The sequence below is a fragment of the Cygnus atratus genome, chromosome 3 (genome assembly GCF_013377495.2).
Source record: "Cygnus atratus isolate AKBS03 ecotype Queensland, Australia chromosome 3, CAtr_DNAZoo_HiC_assembly, whole genome shotgun sequence".
NCBI classification, from domain to species: domain Eukaryota; kingdom Metazoa; phylum Chordata; class Aves; order Anseriformes; family Anatidae; genus Cygnus; species Cygnus atratus.
Genome location: NC_066364.1, coordinates 69,174,467 through 69,197,540, shown reverse-complemented (window position 1 = coordinate 69,197,540; position 23,074 = coordinate 69,174,467). Strand labels below are relative to the sequence as shown.

General features: G+C 40.0%; 1 protein-coding gene across 2 annotated transcripts in view; it reads left to right on the top strand.

Annotated features, from left to right (window-relative positions):
* The window catches only part of UST (uronyl 2-sulfotransferase), a 167,406-nt gene that overhangs the window by 108,774 nt on the left and 35,558 nt on the right, over positions 1 to 23,074 (top strand). For both annotated transcript variants that reach the window (XM_035538687.2, XM_035538688.2), the window contains exons 6-7: positions 18,390 to 18,487; positions 20,580 to 20,737. In XM_035538687.2, the coding sequence (XP_035394580.1) occupies positions 18,390 to 18,487; positions 20,580 to 20,737 (256 nt within the window). The remainder of the gene's footprint in view (positions 1 to 18,389; positions 18,488 to 20,579; positions 20,738 to 23,074) is intronic.

Below are 23,074 nucleotides of genomic sequence, written 5' to 3'. Positions count from 1 at the left end.
AGAAATATGAATCTTCATTTTTATGGTGATTTTGCCAAGTTCGCTAATAACATTTTTATGAGTATAAAGAATACAAGGTAGGACTTGATGGTCTCTTTTTTTGGGTTGGTTGGTTGGTTCTAAATGCATTATGGTAGCATGGGGAACTAGTTTCCTGCAGCTTCGCTGTAGGAAGCTAGTATTTGTAGGGTAGAAAATCCCAAATGCCGAACAGAGCATCTAATACATTGATGCTGGCCTTTTTAGGCCAAATAAACTGGATAAGGGAAGAGGTGATGTCCAAGTTATTATTTTCAGAACGTTTTGGAGATTTAAAAGAAGAACAAAAAAGAGCATTCTTGTGTAGCCCAGGGATAAAAGCCAGCCTCGCCTTCGGCGCAGGCGGGAGGGCAGTTCTAGGGGTGTGCAGGCCTCATTTCACAGAGGAAACGACGTGGTCTCAGCGGACACTTACCAGTCAGTAGGGCCTGGGGTGTGGGGTGGATGGCTCTGCAATAGCATCAGCTCAGTTCTGGGAAAAAAAAAAAAAAAAGCCACAGAGAACAAAACAGAGAGCGTCATTGTGTTTAAATCTGTAGTGTAGCTGCATTTAACCTCCTTGAACATTTGTGACCTCCTGTTTCCAAAATGGGTTTGGAAGAACTGGAAAATATCCAGAGCTGGGTAGGAGTAATGATGAAAGTATGGAATAATTTCCGTGCAAGGAATGACTAAGTAGATTAGCACGCTTCAAATGAGAAGGAAATAAAGAGGGGAGAAGATATAACAAGACAAATTTGCAGGAGGCATGGGAAAGTTGCATAAAGAATGAATATCTGGGCAAGATCTCTTCTTCAGGAAATCTCTGACTGGTACACAGCTCGAGCCTGGGGTGTAGAAGAAGGGTCTTGTTCTTTCAGTCCTGGCAAGGTGCATGCTAAGGGGCTCTGGTCAGGGTCCTGGCACGGGTGGGGCAGCCTGCAGATCTGAGACAGGATGGCCATCGTATGCTGGAGCTGGTTTGTAATGGGAGGACACTGGGGGGACCCTGGGAGGCAGTGGAGGCACCGTGTTTGGGACCAGGGAGAAGGAGAAGATTGGTTTGGAGCTCTTGGTGTAAGGCCAACAAGGTGTCTGCAGTGGTGCAAGTAGAATCAAGTATACAGGTGGCATTTTATTATTATTTGGTTTGCATATATGTATTTCATGTGTTAGCTAAGAGTTGACTTAACTCTTAGCTTTATTAAGCATTATTATGTCAGTCTATCTTTCCAATAACCTTAAGCTCTCATTCCCTACCCCAGGAAAAAGTGCTGGGAGTGTGCAATTCGCTTCCTCCTGTGCATACAGTAGATGTTTCTCATAGCCTATACAGAGTTTCTAAAATTAGTGACTGATCCAAGTCAGTCAAAATCAAACTTCGTATCAAGCATACCTGCAGATGACTTCAACTGTTCGGTGATTGCACTTAGTTTTCCTTATAGACATTTCTAGTTAAACGTGTTGTGTCACGACTTTAAAGCAATTGCATGTTTTTATTGGGTTAAGGTTCTGTTGTCTTAGAGTTCTGCTGATTGAACTAGGTTTTATAGTTTCCAAACTGGCCTGAAGCTCTTAATTGTTAACAATGTATTGATTATTCTCAAACTTATCTGAAAAAGATAAGAGACAAATATATTTACATTGTGAAATATACTCACAACTTTGCATTGTGCCCTGTTACTAGTATGTGTGCCAAAACAGATGTGAAAATAATTAATGTATTGCTTTTAAACGTTTTTTTTTTAAATACATGCTTTCCAAAATGTAGAAATCTATTGTTTTTGGTGTGCAGTTTTTTCAGTAAGGATGAGTTTTAGGTGTTTCGATAATTTTTGTAACTCCTGATTGATTGTTCACATTTTCAGTTCTCCTCATGTATTTCATGTATTCTTGATTGCTGTCAATATGAAAACAACAGGAGGGCACAATTAAGGAGACGACAATTAAGTGGTTCCCAATAAATGGTTACATACAACAATTAGCTGGCAAGTAACCTTTGCATTTGAATGGAAACAAAGCTTAAGAGAATCTCCTTGTGTGATGTGCATGTCCTGTTAAATGCACAGTCCAACATTTTGTGCTAAGCTAGAGTTCTGTGCTGTAGTAGTCATCCAGTAAAACCAATTATTGCTTGATACATTCTTAGAATGGCAGGTTTTTTATCAAGAAAAGAATAACTCCAACTTCCTTTTCTGTTAGCATAAATTTTGAAACTAATGTCTTTAAAGTTACATTTTATACATTAGCTAAATAACATAGATTTTGCATTAAACAACAATTAATTTTTTTTAATACCATATAATCATATATGTATATTCAACAGTAGAAGCTTGATTTTTTTTAATGCTTGGTATTGTATTAATGCTTAATTAAAAAAGGTTTGAAGTCTTGTCTAATGAAGTCATAGTAGCCTTCGCTAGAAAACCCTACTATATACCTTCCTAGGTATACCTTCCTTACTAGGAGTAGATCTGTTTGTTTTTCCTGGTTGCTTTATGCTCTAACTGCATTAAATCAAAAATGTTTTATTGACAGGGAGATGGGGAGGGAAACTGCAGGACCTTTTAGTCCTCTTTATAGATGGCCGAGAGGGAGGCACCCCTCCTCTTACAGTCAATATATTGAACATGTTCAGCTTATGGTGTGAGAATGTAATTTCAAGCAGTCGGGTATACACTTCATTCTGTAGTTATCAAAAAAAAAAAAAAATGCAGGAACTGACAACCTGTCAGAAAAAAATGAATTTATTAGACTGTTTTATTTCTTGTCTGTCACTCTCCTTACTCTTTCCTTTTTGTGGTTAATACATAAGTTTTCTGGCTGTCAGCACTGCCAGCAAAGTGAAATAAACTGAAATCCTGATCTCTGAAACATCTTTGCTAAAGCTTCCAGAAGGTGGAATCGCAGTGAGAGTTCAGTATCCTGGGGTTAGCAGAATAACCTGCCTATGGCACGCTGATAGCATGGTAAAATATAGCAGTCTTTTCCTAAAAATATTTAAGACTATACTGTGCTCTAGATTTCTGGCACATTCACAGCTGAGACATTTAAGGTATTGTGCAGTGTTAAACTTAGTGTGTACAGTTATACTGATGCCATGAATGTATTCTGTTATCTCTTTCTCTCCTTATTGTTAGTTTAAACTGTGTATCGTCAGCAAAGCGTTTTCCGGGCATGTATTTTTTGGTGGTGGTGTGTACTCTTCTACTGAATGCAGAAAAACTGGATAAATTCTGTATTTCTAAGGCTGAAGTGGTTTATGCTGAAACCATGTGCAAGCCAACCAAGATGCAGCATGTTGCAGAAAAAAAAAAAGGGACCTTCAGTGCCCAGGCATACTCGAGACTTAGCTTATCCTATTTCTTGTAGATTTCTTCCCTTCTGAAGTCTTGTACCTACCCTCAGTGCCAGTTAGCATGGATCCAGGGGCCTGCATGAGCACACCATGCCCCATACTGGTCATCACCAGGCTCACATCGCTGGAGCCAGGGTGCACGCAGGGTGCCCAAATGTCCCTGGGGACACAGCTGAGGTGCACGCTGGGACAGAGGGAGGCACTTCCAGAGGTTTCCTTCAGATGCTAAAGCTAGTATATGGTTTCCTGCCCAGGCTAAATAAAACTAGTGGTGCCTGTGACTAGTAGCTCTTCTGTTGTGGCAACTTCTATCCCAATGCCATCTATTTGGACAATATGAGACCGTGGATTTTTGGCTTTTCTATAAAGCCAAAAGCAGCGTGCTCACAATGCTAAAAGAATAAGGTGTCTTATTTACAAACAAATTTGACTGTAATCATTGGCTGACTAAACACACAGGTATAGGAAAGAACCCTCTGAATGACACAGTGAAAATGAAGCACAAAATGCAAATTTTGTGTCTCCTCACAGAATGAACAGATCAGAACTGGGGAGTAGTCTTCCCAACAACCAGATGTTGTCTGTCTAGTCTTGCTTTGTTTGCTTCAATATGCTCCTTAGAGGTAGAAATATGCATTTGTGTTTCTACAAAACAACTTCTAACTAGATACCAAACACCACAGATTTTTGTTGGCAACTGGATTTGGATGTTCTTTCCAGCGCTTGGTGCCACCTGGCAAGTGGCTGGTTTGCTTTCTCACAGGAGTGTCTTCAGGTGTCAGATATTCCAGATATTCAGATTTTCCATCTTGACATAAAGGGTATTAGAGTGGATGTTTTTCCTTTTTTTTTTTTTTCTGTAAGACTTAAAGTTTTATTATGAGGTTATCGGCATGCTAATAGCTTCGGTTAAATGAACTTAAATGAACTTTTTAACGTGGGGGCCCTGGGCTGGTATTTAGTGTCCTCCCTTCTCATATTTTCCCAGAGGGATATGAAAGGATCAGGGACAATGAGTCAGAAGATCGGCTTCTTTGCCAGCCCGATAAGCAACTGCAATCAAAAGAGCATTTGGCAAGTGCTTATTGCAGTTGCTTTGGGAAGAATAATGGTTTCTGTGCCCTGAGATGAGGACTGATTCGAACCACATGCTCTAAGGTATCTTGGCATCTTAATGAAATGAAAGCCCAATAGAAATAAACCCAGGCATCTGAGTGGTCACTGATGGTCACTGGGGTACTTTAGAAAACTCTGCACGCCGTGTTTCCTTCGGCCTTTTTGTGATGGATTTTACTTGAATTAAAAAGTAAAAAAACAAAACAAAAAACTAAAGCAACTTTTAATAGCATGGCAAGGTGGTGTTCCCAGGAGAAAACTAGAGGGAACAGACTGGGACAAGCTGCAAACCTGTATTTGTTGACATTGAGTGGGGTTTGGGGCACTTGGCCATTGTTCCCTTAAAGTCAGTCAACTAAAGAAAGGGATTGCTGCCAGGAACTCATTTTCTTGTCTTTCTTTATAATTCCCTGCTTTTTTAAAGAAAGAAATGGGAGGAAACATGAGACAGACGTCAACTGTTTCAGATGCTTTATTTTTTTCTTAGGATGACTAACGTTAAATAACCTTACTCAAAAAGCACAGCCACTCGCAGACCTGTTGGCTGATGATGCTGGTTACAGTTTGATGGTTATGAACTAACACGGGAGGCAGTGGGGGCCTGTGTGGAACGAAAAGGTAAATCCTTCATTCAAAAGCAGCTGTAAACCATACATATCAGTTAAGAAATATGTTGTCCATGAACTGTTTTAAGGTAGGGAAAATTTCCTATCAAGTAAAAGCAGTGTTCGTTTTTTCCTATTTTTTATTCTAAGCGTTCTCTTCTTGTTTCTCGTTGACTAGTATTTTCAAAGATCCTATATCCCTTGCAACTATAGCTGCTATACCTAGACAAGAAAAGAAAAAGAACAACAACAAGAGTGTTTAGCTGATTATTAGGGACTCTGGTAAAGGGACTGCCATTTTTTCAGCAAAGCTGCCTATTGCTCAGCGAATTATTGAAACACAGTCTAGTCAGGTTACCTTGAACTCAACTTTTTCCTATGAGCTCTGGTCCAAGCAAAGCCAGCTACTATTCATAACTAAGCTTGTCAAGAGTAATTTCCTTTTTCTTGGGGAAAAATCCACTAACTGGTGGCAAATAGGAAACTTTCCATGGTGAATGTGGGTTGCTAAATGAGATTTTTTAGAAATTTATTTTCTGTTCTCTTTAAAAGGGGAGAAAAAATAAAACAAAACTATGCATCAATGGTTGGAGGAGAAAAGAAAAATCAAAATTCTTCAGAAAGTAATCCAAAGAGATGATGTCTTCGATTTAAAAAAAATATAAATAAATAATCTTTTTTTTTTTCTCTCTTCCTCCTAGTAGAGTTATTAACTTACATGATCTATAATTGATCTTGTTACTTGTACTTTTTGAAGTAGCATCTGGAATGAGATGATAGATTTTGGATTTGCATGTAGGGAGGAAAGCATTTTTCTGTTTTTGAAGGCTCTAGAAAAGAATTTCAGCAGATGACTCAAGGCTCAAAACTAAAAAAAAGAGGCAAATAGGAACATTTTTATGTTTCTAAATCTTGTTATTTTAGGAGTTTAAAATACTTGCAGTTGTCCATACAGTGATTGTCTTGTCAAACTGACAGATAAAATCAACGTTTGTTCCGTTTTGTTTCTGCTATTCAGAATGGCACTGCTAGAAATAATGCAAAGTATTAGTAATCATCCAGGGGGGAAAAAAGAAAAAAAGCTTTAGAGCTATTCAGCAGCAGGAAGATTATAAATAGGAAAATTAGATGGGGTCGGCAGAGTAGACACCATCCCCAGGCGCAGCAGCAGGGAAGCCACGTGCAGAAGAAGCGTTTTTTTTCTTCTCTGCTTTTTTGTATCTAAGCCCTGAGAGGTGAAGGAAAAGATTCAAGGTCAGCAGACACAGCAGAAATCTTATAAGAAAACAGAATTAGGGCACAAGTCACACTTCTAGCTCTTTTCTCACCATTCAAAGGCTTGTGGTAAAGTGCCACCACAAGTGAAGTAGGTTGAGAGGATATAGAAGACATTTAGACCTTGTTGCTGTAAGGAAACCTGTTGTTTTTTTCCTAAAGGTCAATACTGTGCTTTTAAAAACTATCATCTAACTTTAAAAAAAAAAAAAGTAGCTAAAACAAAGGAATTTATTACCTGTACTGTATGATGATGATCATACCTTTTCTCATTTTTAACGAGAGGACAACAGTGTCCTTTTTATTTGTTCTTTTATTTTTTTAAGGAAAAAAAAAAAAGGTGTTTTTTTAAGTGTCTTTTTTAAGTGACAATTAATTCAGGTACACATTGTAGGCGGTTGGCTACAGTCCCTTTCCCTGAAACATCATTGAAAGAGAATTGGAAAGTGAATGGCTGGAATTCACTAGAGAGCTAAACTAAGCTATGGCTGAGCTGTATGTTGAAATGAAAATTTTAAGCTACTCAGTGTTTCTTTTCTTTAACGAGAATTTTACTTCATCTTCTGATGAGAGAAGCTTAGCAATATAAATAAATACTACAGGCTTCAGGAAAGCAGTTTTGTTTTTGTTTGTGTGTGTGGCATATTTTCCCTTCTCTGTATACATACTCTTACTTTGAAGATTTATATTGAATAAAGTAAGCCCTTTTCTCCCTAATTTTTGTCATATGAACTTCCATTACAGCATGTGCAAATAGAATGGTCTCTTGTTTGTTCTGTCTCTGTCTTGATAGAATGAATAAGATGGCATTCATGTTTAATGCCTATTGCCAAGGAAATTAATTTCCCTTTGGCTCATGGATCATTTCTCTCTGATAACATCTTCAGTGTTCGGAACTCTGATACTTGTTTTAACCAGCCTTTTTTTTTTAAAAAAAAAAAAAAAACACTTTCATATTGTTAAAACTATTTATTTGTGGAGATTTACTGAAACAGTGTAATGTTATTGTCAAGATGTTACGGAGTTCATAGAACTTATATGTCTTTCTGTTAGTATAGGTGTTTTGAGGTTTTTGCTAAAATCTGGTAAGCATGATTTGTGAGTATGAGGTCAGGGTTTAAAGGAATTGACCTAGGAAAGAAGACGTGAGAAAAATGCGAAACTACAGAAGTGTCATGTTATTAAAATAGGCTTCCCTGTATTATAGCAACTAAGCAGTATTCTGAAAACTTTAAATCCCATGTTATCTGTGCAAACAACATAGTGTTGTAAGTAAACATATGTGAACTTCATGCCTTAAGTCCTCTTGGGAGCTGAACGTGAGATGAGATGTCCTGGGCAAGACAGGAGCACCATCCAGCCCGGCTAGGGAAGGGCTGAAGGGCTGCTTCCCCTCCAGCATCCTCCCAGCTCCTGACATTCTTCAGCTTACAGATTTCCTCAGCCAGACGTTGTTTTCATATCTGTGTTTAATAACCCTTCTATAGACCATTCTTCCTTGAATTTCTCTAATTTTTAGATTTAAAAACCCAATTGCACTTTTGTCATCCAGAGTATGCATTTACTGGCCCTGAATTTCTTCCAGCATTTCATCACCTAATCATTTAGCATTGTAGGGTTCTTCTATAACTCCCTGAGCTTAGATTTCTCATCCACTGTCACTAATATTCCCTGAAAAGCATTATTTCACTGTTAAGCCTTCTCAGTTATGCACAAGCGATGTCTCAGAACAGATGCTGTGCATCCCTACTCAGTGTCTCATTTCACTAAGAAAACTAGCCGTTTTATTTTCTGCCGTTGGTTTCATATCCTTTATCAGCCCCTCCTCTATTTTTTTTCCTTGGGAATTTACGTACATAAGACTGTCTTTATCATATCTTTAGGGACTGAATCACAGAACTGTCAGAAATTGGAGAGGCACAGCCTTCTCTGCTAAAATATGTCGATTCTTCCTCTTGCTAGTTGTGTTCTTCACAATGTGTAGCACAAATCTGGGATCCAGCATTTCAAGTACAACAGAAGATGCTGGGCTCCAGGAGCCAGAGTTATGAAATGATTCCTTCATTCTCTCCATAGCACTCTCTTCTTCAGAAGAGAATTTACAGAAGACATCAGCAAGGTATTTTCTGCTTTATTTGGAGCTGGAAAAGCCTAAGTTAAATGTGCTCTGTTTTCAGACTTCTAAGAAATTGAAGAGAGTCCAGAAGATGTTCTGAAAAAGGAAATACTGCAGGGAAATGCAAATCTTCTGAGGAGTGAAAATGTGTTGTATAGCAGTTGTCCTCCAGTTATTCCACGTGTTCATCACAATTTAAGACAAAAAGGAGTTTCCTTAAATTATGTAAAGGTGTATTCATATCAGGTACTAGTAAATATTTTTTGACTATTAGAGAGAGAGAGGATATGGACATTTTTATGTACACACTGGAGAAATGACAGCCTTACTTTAGAAAAACATAGTTCTCCCTTAGCGAAGGATGGACTAAAAGGCTTCTTGAAGCCCTGGGTTGTCTGTAGCAGCCTTCCCCCCAAGCACAGGTAGCAGCCAGAGCTGCGCTGCATCCCACTGTTCCAGCACAGACCATGTCCCTACCTGTGCCACCACCCTTGCCATGGTAAGCCTCACCTGCCATCTGTGTCTGCTTCAACCCCACTGACTTCAGCATCTGAGTCCAGGCTGAGTCCATCATCTGTAGCTAGCTAACTTTATCCATGCTCCACAATTACCTTTTGTGAGCTGCATTTGTCTGTTGACTCGCTGCTTTTCTCATGAGCATCTCTTGGCCAGCATCCAGCCACTGCATTCAGAAGGGCTGAGAAATCACCGAGATAGAGAGTATTTCCTGTTCAGGGCTTGCAGGATTGAATATGTGCCATCCTTAATTGGCTTTATTAGGGGTTATCATCTGAGGAAACTAATTTTCCAGATTCTTCTATGAAGAAGTGTTGGTATACAGAAGTGACAGATGTACTGTCTCAGTGCTGCCAGTTGCCACTGCAATTCATTCTTTATCACAGCATAATGCTCCTGCATAACAGGATGATTACTTAATGCTCATACACTTCTTCCAGCTGGCAGGTACTCTTTCTGGCATAATTTCTTTCTATTTTTTTAATATATTTCCTGTACTAAGATGGTTTGAGGTGAAAAATACAAAAGCAATGGAAAAGGAAGATGTCAGAAGATATCTACTTACAACTGTTACAGAATCACAGAATGGTTTGGGTTGGAAGGGATCTTAAAGATCATCCAGTTCCAACCCCCCTGCCATGGGCAGGGATGCCACCCACTAGATCAGGTTGCCCAAAGCCCCATCCAGCCTGGCCTTGAACACCTCCAGGGATGGGGCATCCACAGCTTCTGTGGGCAACCTGTGCCAGTGCCTCACCACCCTCTGAGTGAAGAGTTTCTTCCTAATATGTCATCTAAATCTACCCACTTTTAATTTAAGGCTTTTAAGGCTGCAATGAGGTCTGCCCGGAGCCTTCTCTTCTTAGGCTGAACATCCCCAGCTCTCTCAGCCTTTCTTCGTAGGAGAGGTGCTACAGCACTAAGGAATGATTTGGTTCTAATTAGTAAATCTGATAGTCTACAAATTAATAATATTTCTGATAACAGAGGAGTGATGAAATAGAAAACTGGGATCTGCAAATGCATTTGGTGTCTGTCAAATACATGTTGGAGTTGTGGGCAGAGTTGTTCACCTCTGCTATGTTAATGCCAGCAAAAGTTTGTACATGAATGAATAATTTATGCCTGTGCTAAATGAACATGTAGACAGTTAGCAGAAGACACTGTTTTGTTAGGTGCTGCTTCGCTCGTTGGGATGCCAGGAAGAAGAGCTGAATACATTGTTGGCAGAAAAGCCAGGCAAACTAGCTGAGCGAAAAAAGTGGGAATTCAACTTGGCAGCATATTTGCTTATGTGGTCTGGGGGAAAAATGAAAAACACACATTTTGCCAGAAAAAAATGGAAAGTCAATTCAAAGAAAACACAGAATTATCCTAAAAAAAAAAAAAAAAAAAAAAGGAAATCTATGCTGATGTAAAGACAGCATGGTTTGAATCTAAGCAAACCATAGGCTAACCTAGGCTAGCTTTGAAAAGTCAAGTTTTCTCATTTGAATAAAATTAAAAGAAGGCTTAAGTGAACCAGTCTTTGTATGGTAACAGTTGAAAATATTTTTGTCTCTTTCTCCAGATTTTCATAATAGAATTTTCTCTTGAATAGTTGTGCTCTTATAATACAGGCTTTTTTAATTAAAGAAAAATTATCTCATGCTATGAAACAAAGTGAAGTTTCATTAAGTTTTGAGTATAAATATCTAGCCTACCAATGCAGTTTTTCATGAAAAGTGTCAAACTTTGTATGTATTCCTTATTACGCTACCTGTCCAGATATTTAGTCATCCACAGTAGCCAAGGTTTCTGTGAGCTCTGCATCCCCTCTCTCAAATACAGCATTAGTCTGCTACCCTGGGCAGCATGAGATAGAAATATTCACTAGTAAGTCTGCCCTGGTAAGCACGGGTAAAGGAGGCTTAGCAGAAGGCAGTGGGGAGTTATGGAACCAGCGGGGTGGGGTGGTGGTACGCTTTGCCCACCCCAAAGAAGTGGGGAGGTGACCGTACCCCCAGGAGCCGAGCAGAACTATTAGCAAGCTGTGGGGACTGAGGACTGAGTGAAAGGCTGCTGGGATGAGCGGCTGTACAGTCACCGATATCCATGGCACCTCGACTAAAGCTATTTCTGTCTGTGGGCATGGCAGTACTGCGCATCAGTTACAGCAGGCATTGCGTGCAGTTGGATGCTGTTTTGGGTACAGAGGTAAGTTCAGTTTTATCTAACCTTGCTAATTGGTGAAAGCTCATTCCCTGGAGGTGAAACTGAAAGAGAAAACAATATTCCCAGGCTTGCCAAGATTTTATCATGTGTACCACAAGTACTTCTAAGGTTTGTTTTTTCAAGTCAACTCAGAGCACTTGCAGCCAGCCCCCTCCACCCTTTCTCAGGATGGCCGGTGGCCTTGCCCCTGCCTGGGGGAAGGAGAGCTGTCTGGCCTGTCTTCTCCTGATATTGGGTCCCTGAGCTGGAGGATCAGAAAGGGGAAGTGGTACAGTCCTGCTCATGGCAGCAAATGCCACGCTAAAGGACAGAACAGAAATACTAATTTTCCCGTAATTTTATTCATATTAAACATTGGAAAACATTTTTCAAGTTTCTCAAGTGCATTTTTCTTTAAAGAAAGATTTTTCAAAGCAGAGACCTTTATGTTCCCCACTTTACCGTTTTATGTTCCCCACTTTATCTGCAACATGTTTTAAGGTATACGTTGTTGACTTTCCTCAAGTGACTTGCCATCTTGGTGTGACTTGCTACCCAGATCAGTACTGCCAGAGAAGGAACTTGCTCTCAGGGGGGACAAGATGCCTGTGGAGCCTTTTGGCAGCCTGACGAGGCAGAAAGGCAGATGTGGAGAAGAGCTAATGTGCAGGCATTTGAACGTTGCCTCTGCTTGTGGGTATCTGTTGTTTCCCTAGAACAATTGTGTACGTGGCAACTTTACATAAGATTCCTCTCAAAAATAGCCCTGTGAATACTCCCGAAAACATAGGAGGGTCCAGTCATCCAAGTTGTCCTCATTGTTTCCCATGGGCTCCCGGGGGACCTTGTGCAAGACGTGTTGGCATCGGTGGTCCGTGAGTGCTGACAGTGTTACACCACCACCTCTTGGTCTCCACGTTTCTGGTCTTGTGAGCGAAAGGCAGCCATCCAGAGGAGAGAGGTGGGTAGGTAAGCAGTCCCACCCATCAAAACGAGTAGTTAACTAACGCTTTGCGGGCAGAAGTGGGGTTGTAGGAAGCGTTTGAAGAATTGGAAAAGACGGGAAGGATTTTTCACTTTCTATTTCCTGGAAATGAAAAATGATTTGGAGAAAATATATATATATATATATATATATATATATATATATATTCAGTAAACCTTTTGTAAGAGCACATCGCTTTATTTTACAGGGTAATTTCTGTTTTGTACTAACCTTTACATCAGATAGCTGGAGGACAGCAGCTTGAATCAAAGGAGCTGGCTCTGCGGGGTGCTTTTGCTCTTCCAAGACACTGTTGCTAAGAGTCCCTGAAACTTTCTAAAGGATATTCCTTTGATCTCTTGTGTAGGCTGTTGTATTGTCTCCTTCACCAGCAGAGCACTGTGCCTTACAGCAGTGTGGGTGATGAGAGGGCTGACTTTTCTGTTTTTCTCTTTTCTCCTCATCATTTTCTAGTTGCTTTTGCTGCTGCTTTTTATCAAATACTTGATTTAGCTTAAGGTGAAGAGCAATTTCTGGAAGAAATGATAATGAGGCTTTCCTGGGAATTTAGTAGATCAAGGTGGTGTTTTTTTTTTTTTTTTAAAACATATTTCAGCTGCTGACAAACATGTGGAAGAAGGGAAGCTGAACACCTGCAGAAATGTGAAGTGTCTGTGCAGCCCTTTAAGAGCTGTACAAAAGCTTTCAGAACTGTATCTCTTCAAAAACAGACATGCAAAGTGAGAAAGTTGAAAGGAATATTTTTGGTGACTAAAACCAGCTTAAAACTTAGCTCAGCTTTCAACGTAGTGGTGGTCAGAGGTAAAGCAGTATTGCCGCTTGGCCGTTAAGCAGGAAAGGCATGGTAGTGCCAGCTGAAAGAGGTCCCTGGGGAGTGAGGAGTTTCACAGTGCCACAGAAGAAAATGCTCAAAGCGACTCTGGTCCTGGCAGCTGCTAGGTGCATGTGTGAGCACGGATGGGTATCTGCATGGCAGCAGCATTTGGACACAGCAGGCAGCCAGTGCTGGGGTGAAATAGCTGGGGTCACCTAGCACATGCTGCACACGGTGGCATCCAGGTGGGTTTTGAATATCTGCAGAGCAGGAGACTCCACAGCCTCCCCAGGCAACCTATGCCAGTGCTCTGCCACCCTCCCAGTAAAGAAGTGCCCTCTCATATTCAGATGGAGAGACCAGGCAATGGAGGAAGAGGAAAGAGTTTCTGTTCCCTTTTTGAGTTGGTGGAGCCTACTTGAGAGTGAAGGGGCAATCACAGCTGGTGCAGAGGTGCCGGCTGGGGACAGAAACCTGCATTTTGGTTAGCTAGATCAGCTCTGCCATCTCGTGGAGCTTCTCCCTGAAGTACCCGTGGCTCGCTCTGCAGTCTGCTGTTGGTGTTCAGATAGCTTTGACCAGCGTGCTGTAGTCTCTAGAGGACAATCATCTGTTTGGGAAATCTCCCGTGCAGTTTGGCTCAATCTCCCCTGCCTGGCAGCAGTTCTTGGAGGGGCTCGATACCAGAACAGCACAGGCTGGGAAGCACTTGGCTTCAGCTGTGCTGGCAGCGCTGGTCTGGGAAGCGATGCCCAGCGCCTGCACACCTCACAGCCATCTCCTGCCAAAGTTGTTAGGCTTGATGCTCCACTAAGCACCAAATTCCTCCAGAATCTATTGAATAAAGCAGGCCGCCTTGCTGCAGCGTGGCTCTAATTATCCAAATATTTGATTGCGATTGAATAAAAACTATAAATATTAACTGATGATGTAAAAATGTTTTTAACTAGGGTTAAAAACATTTATGGCATTGTAGTTTATTTTCTGTAAAAATACATAAATAACTTGTGCTGCTAAATAACATTTAGTAAGACGTTACCTTTGTATTTGAAAACCTTAACTCCAACTATATCTTGATTTTTCAGTTTCTCTGGAGCAAGGTATGTCTTTCCACAGCCTTACAAAGTAGAAAACCATGCATTTCCTTCTTTCCTTTCATATTTGCACTTGCAAGGCAGTTTCTGAACTGTGTTGTTTACATTTTCTTCCCCATTGCTCTGTGGTACCCGCAGCTCCCTAGCCAGGGGTCAGAGGAAGAGGCAGATTATTTTATTTTTTTATTTCCATGTGGTTGTATTTAGTTTGTATGATGCAACGTTGTCCTAAGGATGTAATGGTCAGCTTGACCTCCTTACAAACACTGAGCAAGTATGTGAGAAAACATTTAAAAAGCCGTGAGAGGATTCTGGGGTCTCTCAGCAGAGAAGAAAAATTTTTCTTGGCCGCCCATGGTGAGGACTAGACTGGGCCATTGACTGCCACAGAGTATTAAGAGCAGCCTTGTAAGCAGGAGAGGTCACCATAGACTGGGCTCACTCACTGGTTTTCCACATCAGGTTATTTCATTTCCTTTCATGGGTATATTTCTCCTTGAAAGGTATTTATTTAGTTCCCTGCTTCCTCTGTAGCCCTCATGACACACCTTCACTTCACATCTGCTGCCTTCTGACATGAATAAGGGGCATGCACCGTGACGCAGCTGTAAGCAGGGTCTCCTGGCTCTATCACAGAAGCCACAATATCCAACCAGGGCAGGACATGGAACGACTGTCTTATTTTGCATGGTGATTGTGAGAAAAGGAAAGGCCATTTTTGGCTTCCCACAGGTTAATGGATAATTAATGGAAAAATATTTGCAATGCATCTGTGTATTTGAGTTATGAGTCTTTATTTTAAGTTGTTAGTGGTATCGAAGATTGCCATGCATCCATGGCAGAATCTGGTATTTCTATAACTTTTGACTGAGACACTGAGGATCAACGAATATAGAATGTTTTGAAGCTCAGGTTTTCTTTTAACTTAGGTGTTCCATCTTCTGGCCAAAAAAATGATTTTTTTTTTCCACCAGTACTGTTAGGATTTTACACTGGGGGCAAAAAAAAGTCTCAAATCTAAGAGTGGGTCTTTTGGTATATATTTTTATAATATTTGCAATGAATTAAAGACATTAACTTAAGTAAATTGTTTTATGTTTTACAGGAAGTGCTTTAAAGTTGGATCTTTTTATGACAGCACTAAAATTCCAGAAGAAATTTTGTATCCATAAATTTTTTTTAGCACATGCAGGCTTCCTCTTATAGCATATATGAACATGCTAGAGCAAATAAAACAGCTCTATTATTAACTTAAAAAAATTAATAGCACATCTTTGATACACCTCTGATAGATCAGTAGTCTGACTTGTTCACAGATTAGTGTATTAGGGAACATCATTATTTTTATATGAAAGACAGTTTTACAAAAGGAAATAGACATTACTGTTACCAAAATGCCATTCCGGCCAGAATTGTAACAATAATAGAAAAACTCTTTTTAAAAGAAATCATTTGTTGTTACTGACAGCCCCAGGGCCACAGTGGGGAGGGGACCATTGCTGGTTCCCGGGAAGCCCTCTGCCTCCCTGCAGAGAGAAGCCCAGCAGGACACAAACAGTGTAGATCGCATCCAAGAGCTGAGGAATAAAGAAGGATCCCTCTTTCTTTATTGTGGAGAGGTCTGATCAAAGTAGGTTGTCCAAAGCCCCGTCCAATTTGGCCTTGAACACCTCCAGGGATGGGACATCCACAGCTTCTCTGGGCAGCCTGTGCCAGTGCCTCACCACCCTCCGAGTGAAGAATTTCTTCTTTATATCCAATCTAAATCCACCTTTTTCCAGCTGAAAACTGTTGCCACTTGACCCGTCACTACAGGCTGCAGTAAAAAGTCTTTCTCCATCTTTCTTATAAACCTCCTTTATATATTGAAATGTGGCAATAAGGTCTTTGAGAAAAAAAAAGAAAAAAAAAGAAAAAAAACCTATTGGGATCATAGGAAGAGCAAATTAGCAAATTACCCGTGCCACCCTACTGTGCTACCAGTAGATTTCTCAGTGATGTTCATAGCAGTGAGAGCAAAGGGTGTTTATTAGGTTAAGCTCAGAGCCTTGAATTTCAAAATTTATGTCTTGAACATAAATCTTGCAGTATGTATCTTCTCAGTATGCCTGAATACATTGCGGGGAGCAGGGGAAATGGGCTGTTTGTATCCCAATTTGCAATTTTTATGCTGTTTTCTTTGATAGTTCCTCACCATGTAATTTATTTTGCAGTCCAGTGTCTCCTGACTCATTAATAAAACCTGATTTACAGAAGTGTAAGATGGGAGGAAGGGGAAAATACTTTAAACAGGCTTTTGGACCCAAATGTGAAACTAGTTAGGGCTTATATTCTGTGAAGAGCTTTTCTGCACTGAGTTCTCAGACGCTGATGCTGCAGCCAGGGCCCTATACCCCGCACGGCCCTAGGATTGCCCAAGGTACTTGTCGGTATAGTGGATGCTCTACACAGCTCCCACACTGCTGAGCAACTCTGGCTCTTAGAGGGTGTGGTGCCCACAGAAACGTTCTCTGTCCCATCTCATTTACTTGATAAAGTATGGATGTTGTTTACCTAGACTTTAATAAAGCTTTTGACACTGCTTCCCACAGCATTCTTCCAGAGAAACTGGCTGATTATGGCTTGGACAGGCATACACTTTGCTGGGTAAAAAGCTGGCTGCGTGGCTGGGCCCAAAGAGGGGTATTGGTCGATAGCCAGCTGAATATGAGCCGCAAGTGTGCTTAGGTGGCCAAGAAAGCCAACAGCATCCTGGCTTGTATCAGAAATAGCATGGCCAGCAGTACCAGGGAAGCGATTGTCCCTCTGTACTCAGCTCTGGTGAGGCTGCACCTCGAGTACTGTGTTCAGTTTTGGGCCATCGAGGCCCTGGAGCCTGCCCAGAATAGGGCTACAAAGCTGGTGAAGGGCCTGGCACACAAATCCTGTGAGGAGCGTCTGAGGGAGCTGGAGTTGTTTAGTATGGGAAAGAGGAGGCTCAGGGCAGACCTTATTGCTCTCTACAGGTACCCAAAAGGAAGGTGTGGGGAGCTGGGGGTTGGCCTCTTCTCGCAGATAACCAGTGATAGGACTAGAGGGAATGGCCTCAAGTTGTGCCAGGGAAAGTTCAGGTTGTATGTCAGGAAAAATTTCTTCACTGGAGTGGTTGTGAGGCACTGGGACAGGCTGCCCAGGGAAGTGGTTGAGTCAGCATCCCTGGAGGTATTTAGAAGACGTGTAGATGTGGTGCTTAGGGACGTGGTTTAGTGGTAGACTTGGCAGTGCTAGGTTAACAGTTGGATTTGATGATCTTAGAGGTCTTTGCCAACCTGAATGAGTCTATGATTCTATGGTTAGTCACTGGTTTCCTGTTCATGTGTACCAAGGCTATTGCATTATAAAAGCACATGTTGAAGAACGATGGGAGAGGGCTTTTGCAAAGATATGGTTCTTTCATCTTTGCTTATGTTGTTTTACCCTTTCTTTCCCTGGTAAGTCCCTTTGGAATCAGTGAGTCTGCCTGCAGAATAAGGGGTTATTAGGCTAGATAAGGGTGCTGTAATTCAATCCCACTTATAGGAGTGTTTGTTATTGAGCTGAGTAAAACTAGAAATGGGATGCAGTTCCTCAGGGTTCAGTAGCTATGCCTAGTCTTTTGAGAAATGAAAGATAGTGCCTAATTAGATGACTGATGAATCAGGAAAATGATAAATACTTTCTAATAAGTTCTTTTCTCAATGAGGGTTTACACAATAGGCTCAATTCTGAACATCTCAGGAATGTAATCAATGGTGATGTATGTTTTTATATCAGGAGCAAGCTGTGTGAATTGCAAGTTACATTTGCTCATTCCAGTCATTGTATGAAGCAGAATAATATAAATAAAATAATCATTGTCTAAATTTGATTTATTCTGGCCACTTCTTGTTTCCCCTCGGGTGTGTTCAGAAGAAAGAAAAGTCTGAAAATAATATCCCAGCTATTTTAAATATATAATTCATTGTGAAAGTCAATCCATATGTCACGCTTTGAATCATGCATTAATCTCAATATAAAAATTGTGTTTTTTGCAGAAAGACATTGTAGAACAAAATAACTTTTTTTTTCTCCTGCAACTTTCTAATAAAATGTAGCAAGTATTAAAATGACTGGTAGATTCCTTCTAAGGTATTTGGTATAGCCTCAGCACAATTCTTTGATTCTGGGATGTCTGTGTAAAGTGTGAGATAAATAAAACAATTTTTAATAGAGAAAGGAAAACACAGTATTCAACCTCATTGTCTTTTCTCTCACCTTCAGGACATTAATGTATGTATCCTTGAAAACTACCCTGAATGTTCCAATCCCAGGTTATTTTATATCATACCATATTTCTGTGGACAGCATCCAAGATGCAGGTAAGTAAATATAAAAGGTATCTCAATTTGTTCAGCAGTAGCAATTGACAGCATTTTGTCAGAAACTGGTAATTTGAAACAACAGTTATCTCAAGTACAAGAGCAAAGTGTAAGTACAATGTAATTTTGTATGCGGCAACTGCATGCATATATTTTGGAATAAGAGGGGTAGGATTATTTTTTTTCTGAGTTGGCAGAGTGACCTTATGTGCTTGTTAACCGTTTTACCTGCACTGTAATTTTTTAATACACAGTTTTGCTCAGATGCTTATACCAGGTCTGTATCTTAGGAACACCAGGTTTCTGTTTCTATGTAAGAAATAGTGATCATGCTTAAAATTATGTAAAGTGGAGCCTTCTACTACTGTAATTGAACTAGCTCATTTTTAACGTGTCTATTTTTGCCATTCTCATGTTGCTGTATTATTGATGTGGCATAGTAAACTTTCGTGCAGTGTGTGAATAATTTTAAATACCTACTTGTTTTCAAATATTTTTATATTTTGGGTCACAGCACATTCTTAAGTAGGCTTGTTCAACTTCAAGATATTATATTTATTTATTATTAGCACTTCTCTATAATGGAATAGCTGTGAATATTTTCAAAAATTTCATTACAAAAGCCATACTTTAGCTGTAATAACAAGTGAAAATATGTTCATACCTTAGTCTCTGTTTCTAAGTATCTTTGGTGTAAAATTCTTCTTTATTTCTTGGCATAAAGGAAGATAGTATTGAGAAACAAAACAGATTCATGTCTTCATTAAACATTTTTTTCTTCATGTATTTTGGCTTCATTTGCAAATCCTTATGGTCGCATATTTGACTTGTATATATGCGTAATCCCATCACCAAGAGTGACATGCATAAATACTTTCACAATATATATCTATGAGGTTCCTGAACATTAAAATACTGGTTTTTAGCTTATTCTAGATCTGTCTTCTATCATGCTCTGGCTAGAAGTCTGAGAAGCAGCATGTCTTTAAACTGAAGTTTTCAAGATGAATTTCAGCATTATAGCCGCTTCGGCTGAGTGTGAGGAGTCAGAACGTGGGACCTGCTGTCTCTAAAATGTCATGGCCTCGCTGGGAAAACTTAATGCTGTCTCCAGCAGAAGAGCAGGGAAAGATTTTAAGAGAGATCCTAAATCCAGATGGGAATTGGCTAGGACAGACCACCTATCTTCATGATGTTGCACGACTGAAATACAGTATAGTTGTCTGTTCAGACCCGTGGCAAGAGAAAAACACATATGCTTTTGGCCATGTGGTGGGTATATGTCCAGCCACGTTTAGCACCACGTACAGGTTTTCTGTTGCAGGAACAGATATGTGCTTGTCATATGACATAGCCTGTTGGTATGATGGAGATGCGGTAGTGTCCTGCTAGTTTCTGTCAGTGAGGGAAAAGATAGAATAACCCCCAAATGATCTTCGAAGCCAATATCTGTCAGAGAAAACAAATGTGAATCCAGTATCAGATCTGCAGGGTGGTCATGGGGTACTGGCAGAGAAAGGGAAGCTCCTGGAGACTTTGGCAGACTTTGTCCTTAAACCAAGGACAAGGCAGGAAACAGGCCAGTTGCCCCCTCTGTGGCATTCACTGGGTAACAAAAGGCAGTGGTTGCATGCAGCAGTTCTCCTGGTGTTGTTCAGAGTTATTCCCAGAGTCATCCCCCCAGAGCCATTCATCACCCAGGAAAATAATTCCTCCAGCAAGATGGGCTGTGCTTCTGAGCAGAAATGTGTGAATTCACAAGTGTGAGCTTTTAGACATCTCTGTGGAAGTTATCTATGGAACTGGGTACTTCCATACAGTTTTTAACTCTCATTTTAATGTGATCATGTTTTTACGTGTCAAATCAAGTCTAGATGTTGTGTGGAAAATCTCAGTAAAGCACGCAAGTTTTTTTGTTTTGTTTTGTTTTTTAATATTCTGTTGGAGGAACGGCATTCAGCACTGAATATTTTTCCCCCTGCAGTTGTCTTCTTGGCTTGAATTTCTGAAGTAAATGCATATTTAAACAGTCATTCTTTTTTTTTTTTTTTCTTTTTAATTCCATTCCTCTCCCTTCATTAATTTCATACAGGGAACCTGGTGAATGGGCCCTTGAAAGAGCAAAGCTGAACGTTAATGAAAATTTTCTGCTTGTGGGTATTCTGGAGGAGTTGGAGGATGTGCTGCTTTTATTAGAAAGATTCTTACCTCATTATTTCAAGGATGTGCTTAGCATCTACAAAAACCCAGGTAACTTTTTCCATTATACAGCTGTTTTCACAGAAATTTTGGCAAAATTTAAATGACTACTGAAAGGTAGAGTATTTATGTCTTATTTAGTCAATTAAGAGATTTATCTTCCTTTTAGGGAGCAGATTTGATTGATGGGAAGGGTATTTATTCTGCTTTTATTCTTAACATCATTGTGTAGTTTTTATTCCCAGGCAAGCACTTGGTGCTCCAGTAATCTTGCCACATGCTGGAAACCTTCCCAGTTGTCACTAGAGTGACTTTTTCTTCTTTTAATTCTGGCATAGTGAGCTCTCAAATAATGTTGCCAATTCTCAGAATGTTGTCAGCAATATCTACCTAAGGAAATCTGGAAGAAATTGGTTGGGGAGCTGGAGCATGGGGATTCTGAAGTACCAGGTTATTTGTTTTCCCTTAATCTTGACTGAGAGTTGCTAAGATTTTAATCAATTATGTTGGAATAACCATTCACTTAAACAGAGATTAAGTGAGTACAAATAAAAATACAAATTTACAGCATGCTGAATAGAAAGCATGGTCAGAAAAAAAGACTTAGGTGGCCTTCAGTAGATAAATGAAAACAGATCTTAATCTACCTCTTAATTTGCACCGTGGCATCAACCTGAAAGGTTTCTTTCATTGTGTTCAGTCCATCCCTTCCAATGCTTATTTTTATTAACTTCTTTAGAAGATGGTTTTGTGTCCTATGCTTAAATTGAGAAATAAGATGTTCCTGTTTTTGCAGAACTGATCTACTGCTTACATTTGACTGGGATATTAACATGGTATGACCTAAGGAGGGGTAAAACTTCCCTTCTTTCCTGGTGACTCAGTTGCATTCATGTCAATTAGAAATGCCTACAGCCACTGAAAAGTGTGTTTTGTACCAATTTATATATCAAAAACACATTAATCAAATGTTGAATTTTGTTTGTAGTGCACAAAGCTTATCACTGGCTTTTGATTGAGAGCAGCTGTAACAGTAATCAGTCACCTTGGAAAAATTATGGGTTTCAGTGGGTGACTGTCTCCCAGTCCCTATTTCTAGGACAGATCTTTGGAAGTTTTGTATTAAGCCATGATACAGATATTACAGGGAAAGAGTGGCATTCTCTTTTCTTTGTAAATTTAAAAAAAATAAAAAGACATACATTTTTAGCATGTTGAAGTGTTCTTAAAGGTTTGCACAGTTCTGTCTCCAAGGTTTTTCCATAGGGATGCTAGACCGGAAGGAGGTTGGAGATCACTAGAAGGACACTCTCTGCAATCAGCAGATTTTTCTGTGGGAGTCTGTAGGGTTTCCTCAGCTGTTCTATAGAACATAGACTTTCACTTCTTTTCCAATGTGGGAAGCTAACAAACAGCACGTAGGATCTTGATTTTTCATCAGAGTGCCCTGGAAATCATCAGAAGTGAAATAAAAAAATCTCCCAGAATCATTAAGTGCTGGATAATCTTTCTCGTCTCTGTGTATATTCCATTATATATGGGAGATTTGATCCCACATTTTGGGGTAGTGATTTCCTCTTCTCTGGGATTTCATGCATAAGACCCGTCTTGTCATTTCTTTGCTTCAATATTCCCTATGTGGATTAAAGTTTGTTTTATTCTTTCCGTTTACTGATTAACAAGGAGTAATAGAAAGGAAACTGTTTCCCTTTGTTAACCCTTCTCCACTCTTTTCATACATGCAAGGGTGTGTTGTTTTTTTTGTTTGTTTTTTTTTAAGTCACAAAAGACTTAAAATCAGTCAGAAAGAAAAAGAATCCAAGTGCTTTGTAAGAAATCCTACGTAGTTCTTTTCAGTGCACCTTAGACCTGATCTGCAACACCCTCTGCTGTTGCATCATGAAGTGCTGGGAGGAAGAGGTGCTATTCTCCTGCCCAGCTGTGTGGTACCCCACAGAGCAGCAGATACTTCAGGCCAAACACGACCTTTTGTTATGACTAACGTTTGCAGGTAATTCTATAAAATGTATAGTTCTGTGTGCTAACCTGCTGCTCCATCTGAGATACTGTTATGGCAGTCTGTCTTCTCTTCATATAAAAAGGGTAAAGCTTTGCCAGAACTTACTTTTTATCAATTTAACATATTCACATGAGAAAAATACAGTGGAAGGACCTGTATGGGGAGGTGATTCTCTCCCAGGCTAATGAATCTCTGCACCAGACTCACTGCAGTAGGCAATTCTGGATTAGAAAATTGGATTTATAGAGCTGTTTAGCAGCAGAAATTGGTTGAAGGAAGGCAGTCTCCATCCTTTAGTGGATTACGTGGATTAGAAAGTAAAGTAACAACTTGGTGGCTGCTCTCCCACCAACATTGCAAACTAAACA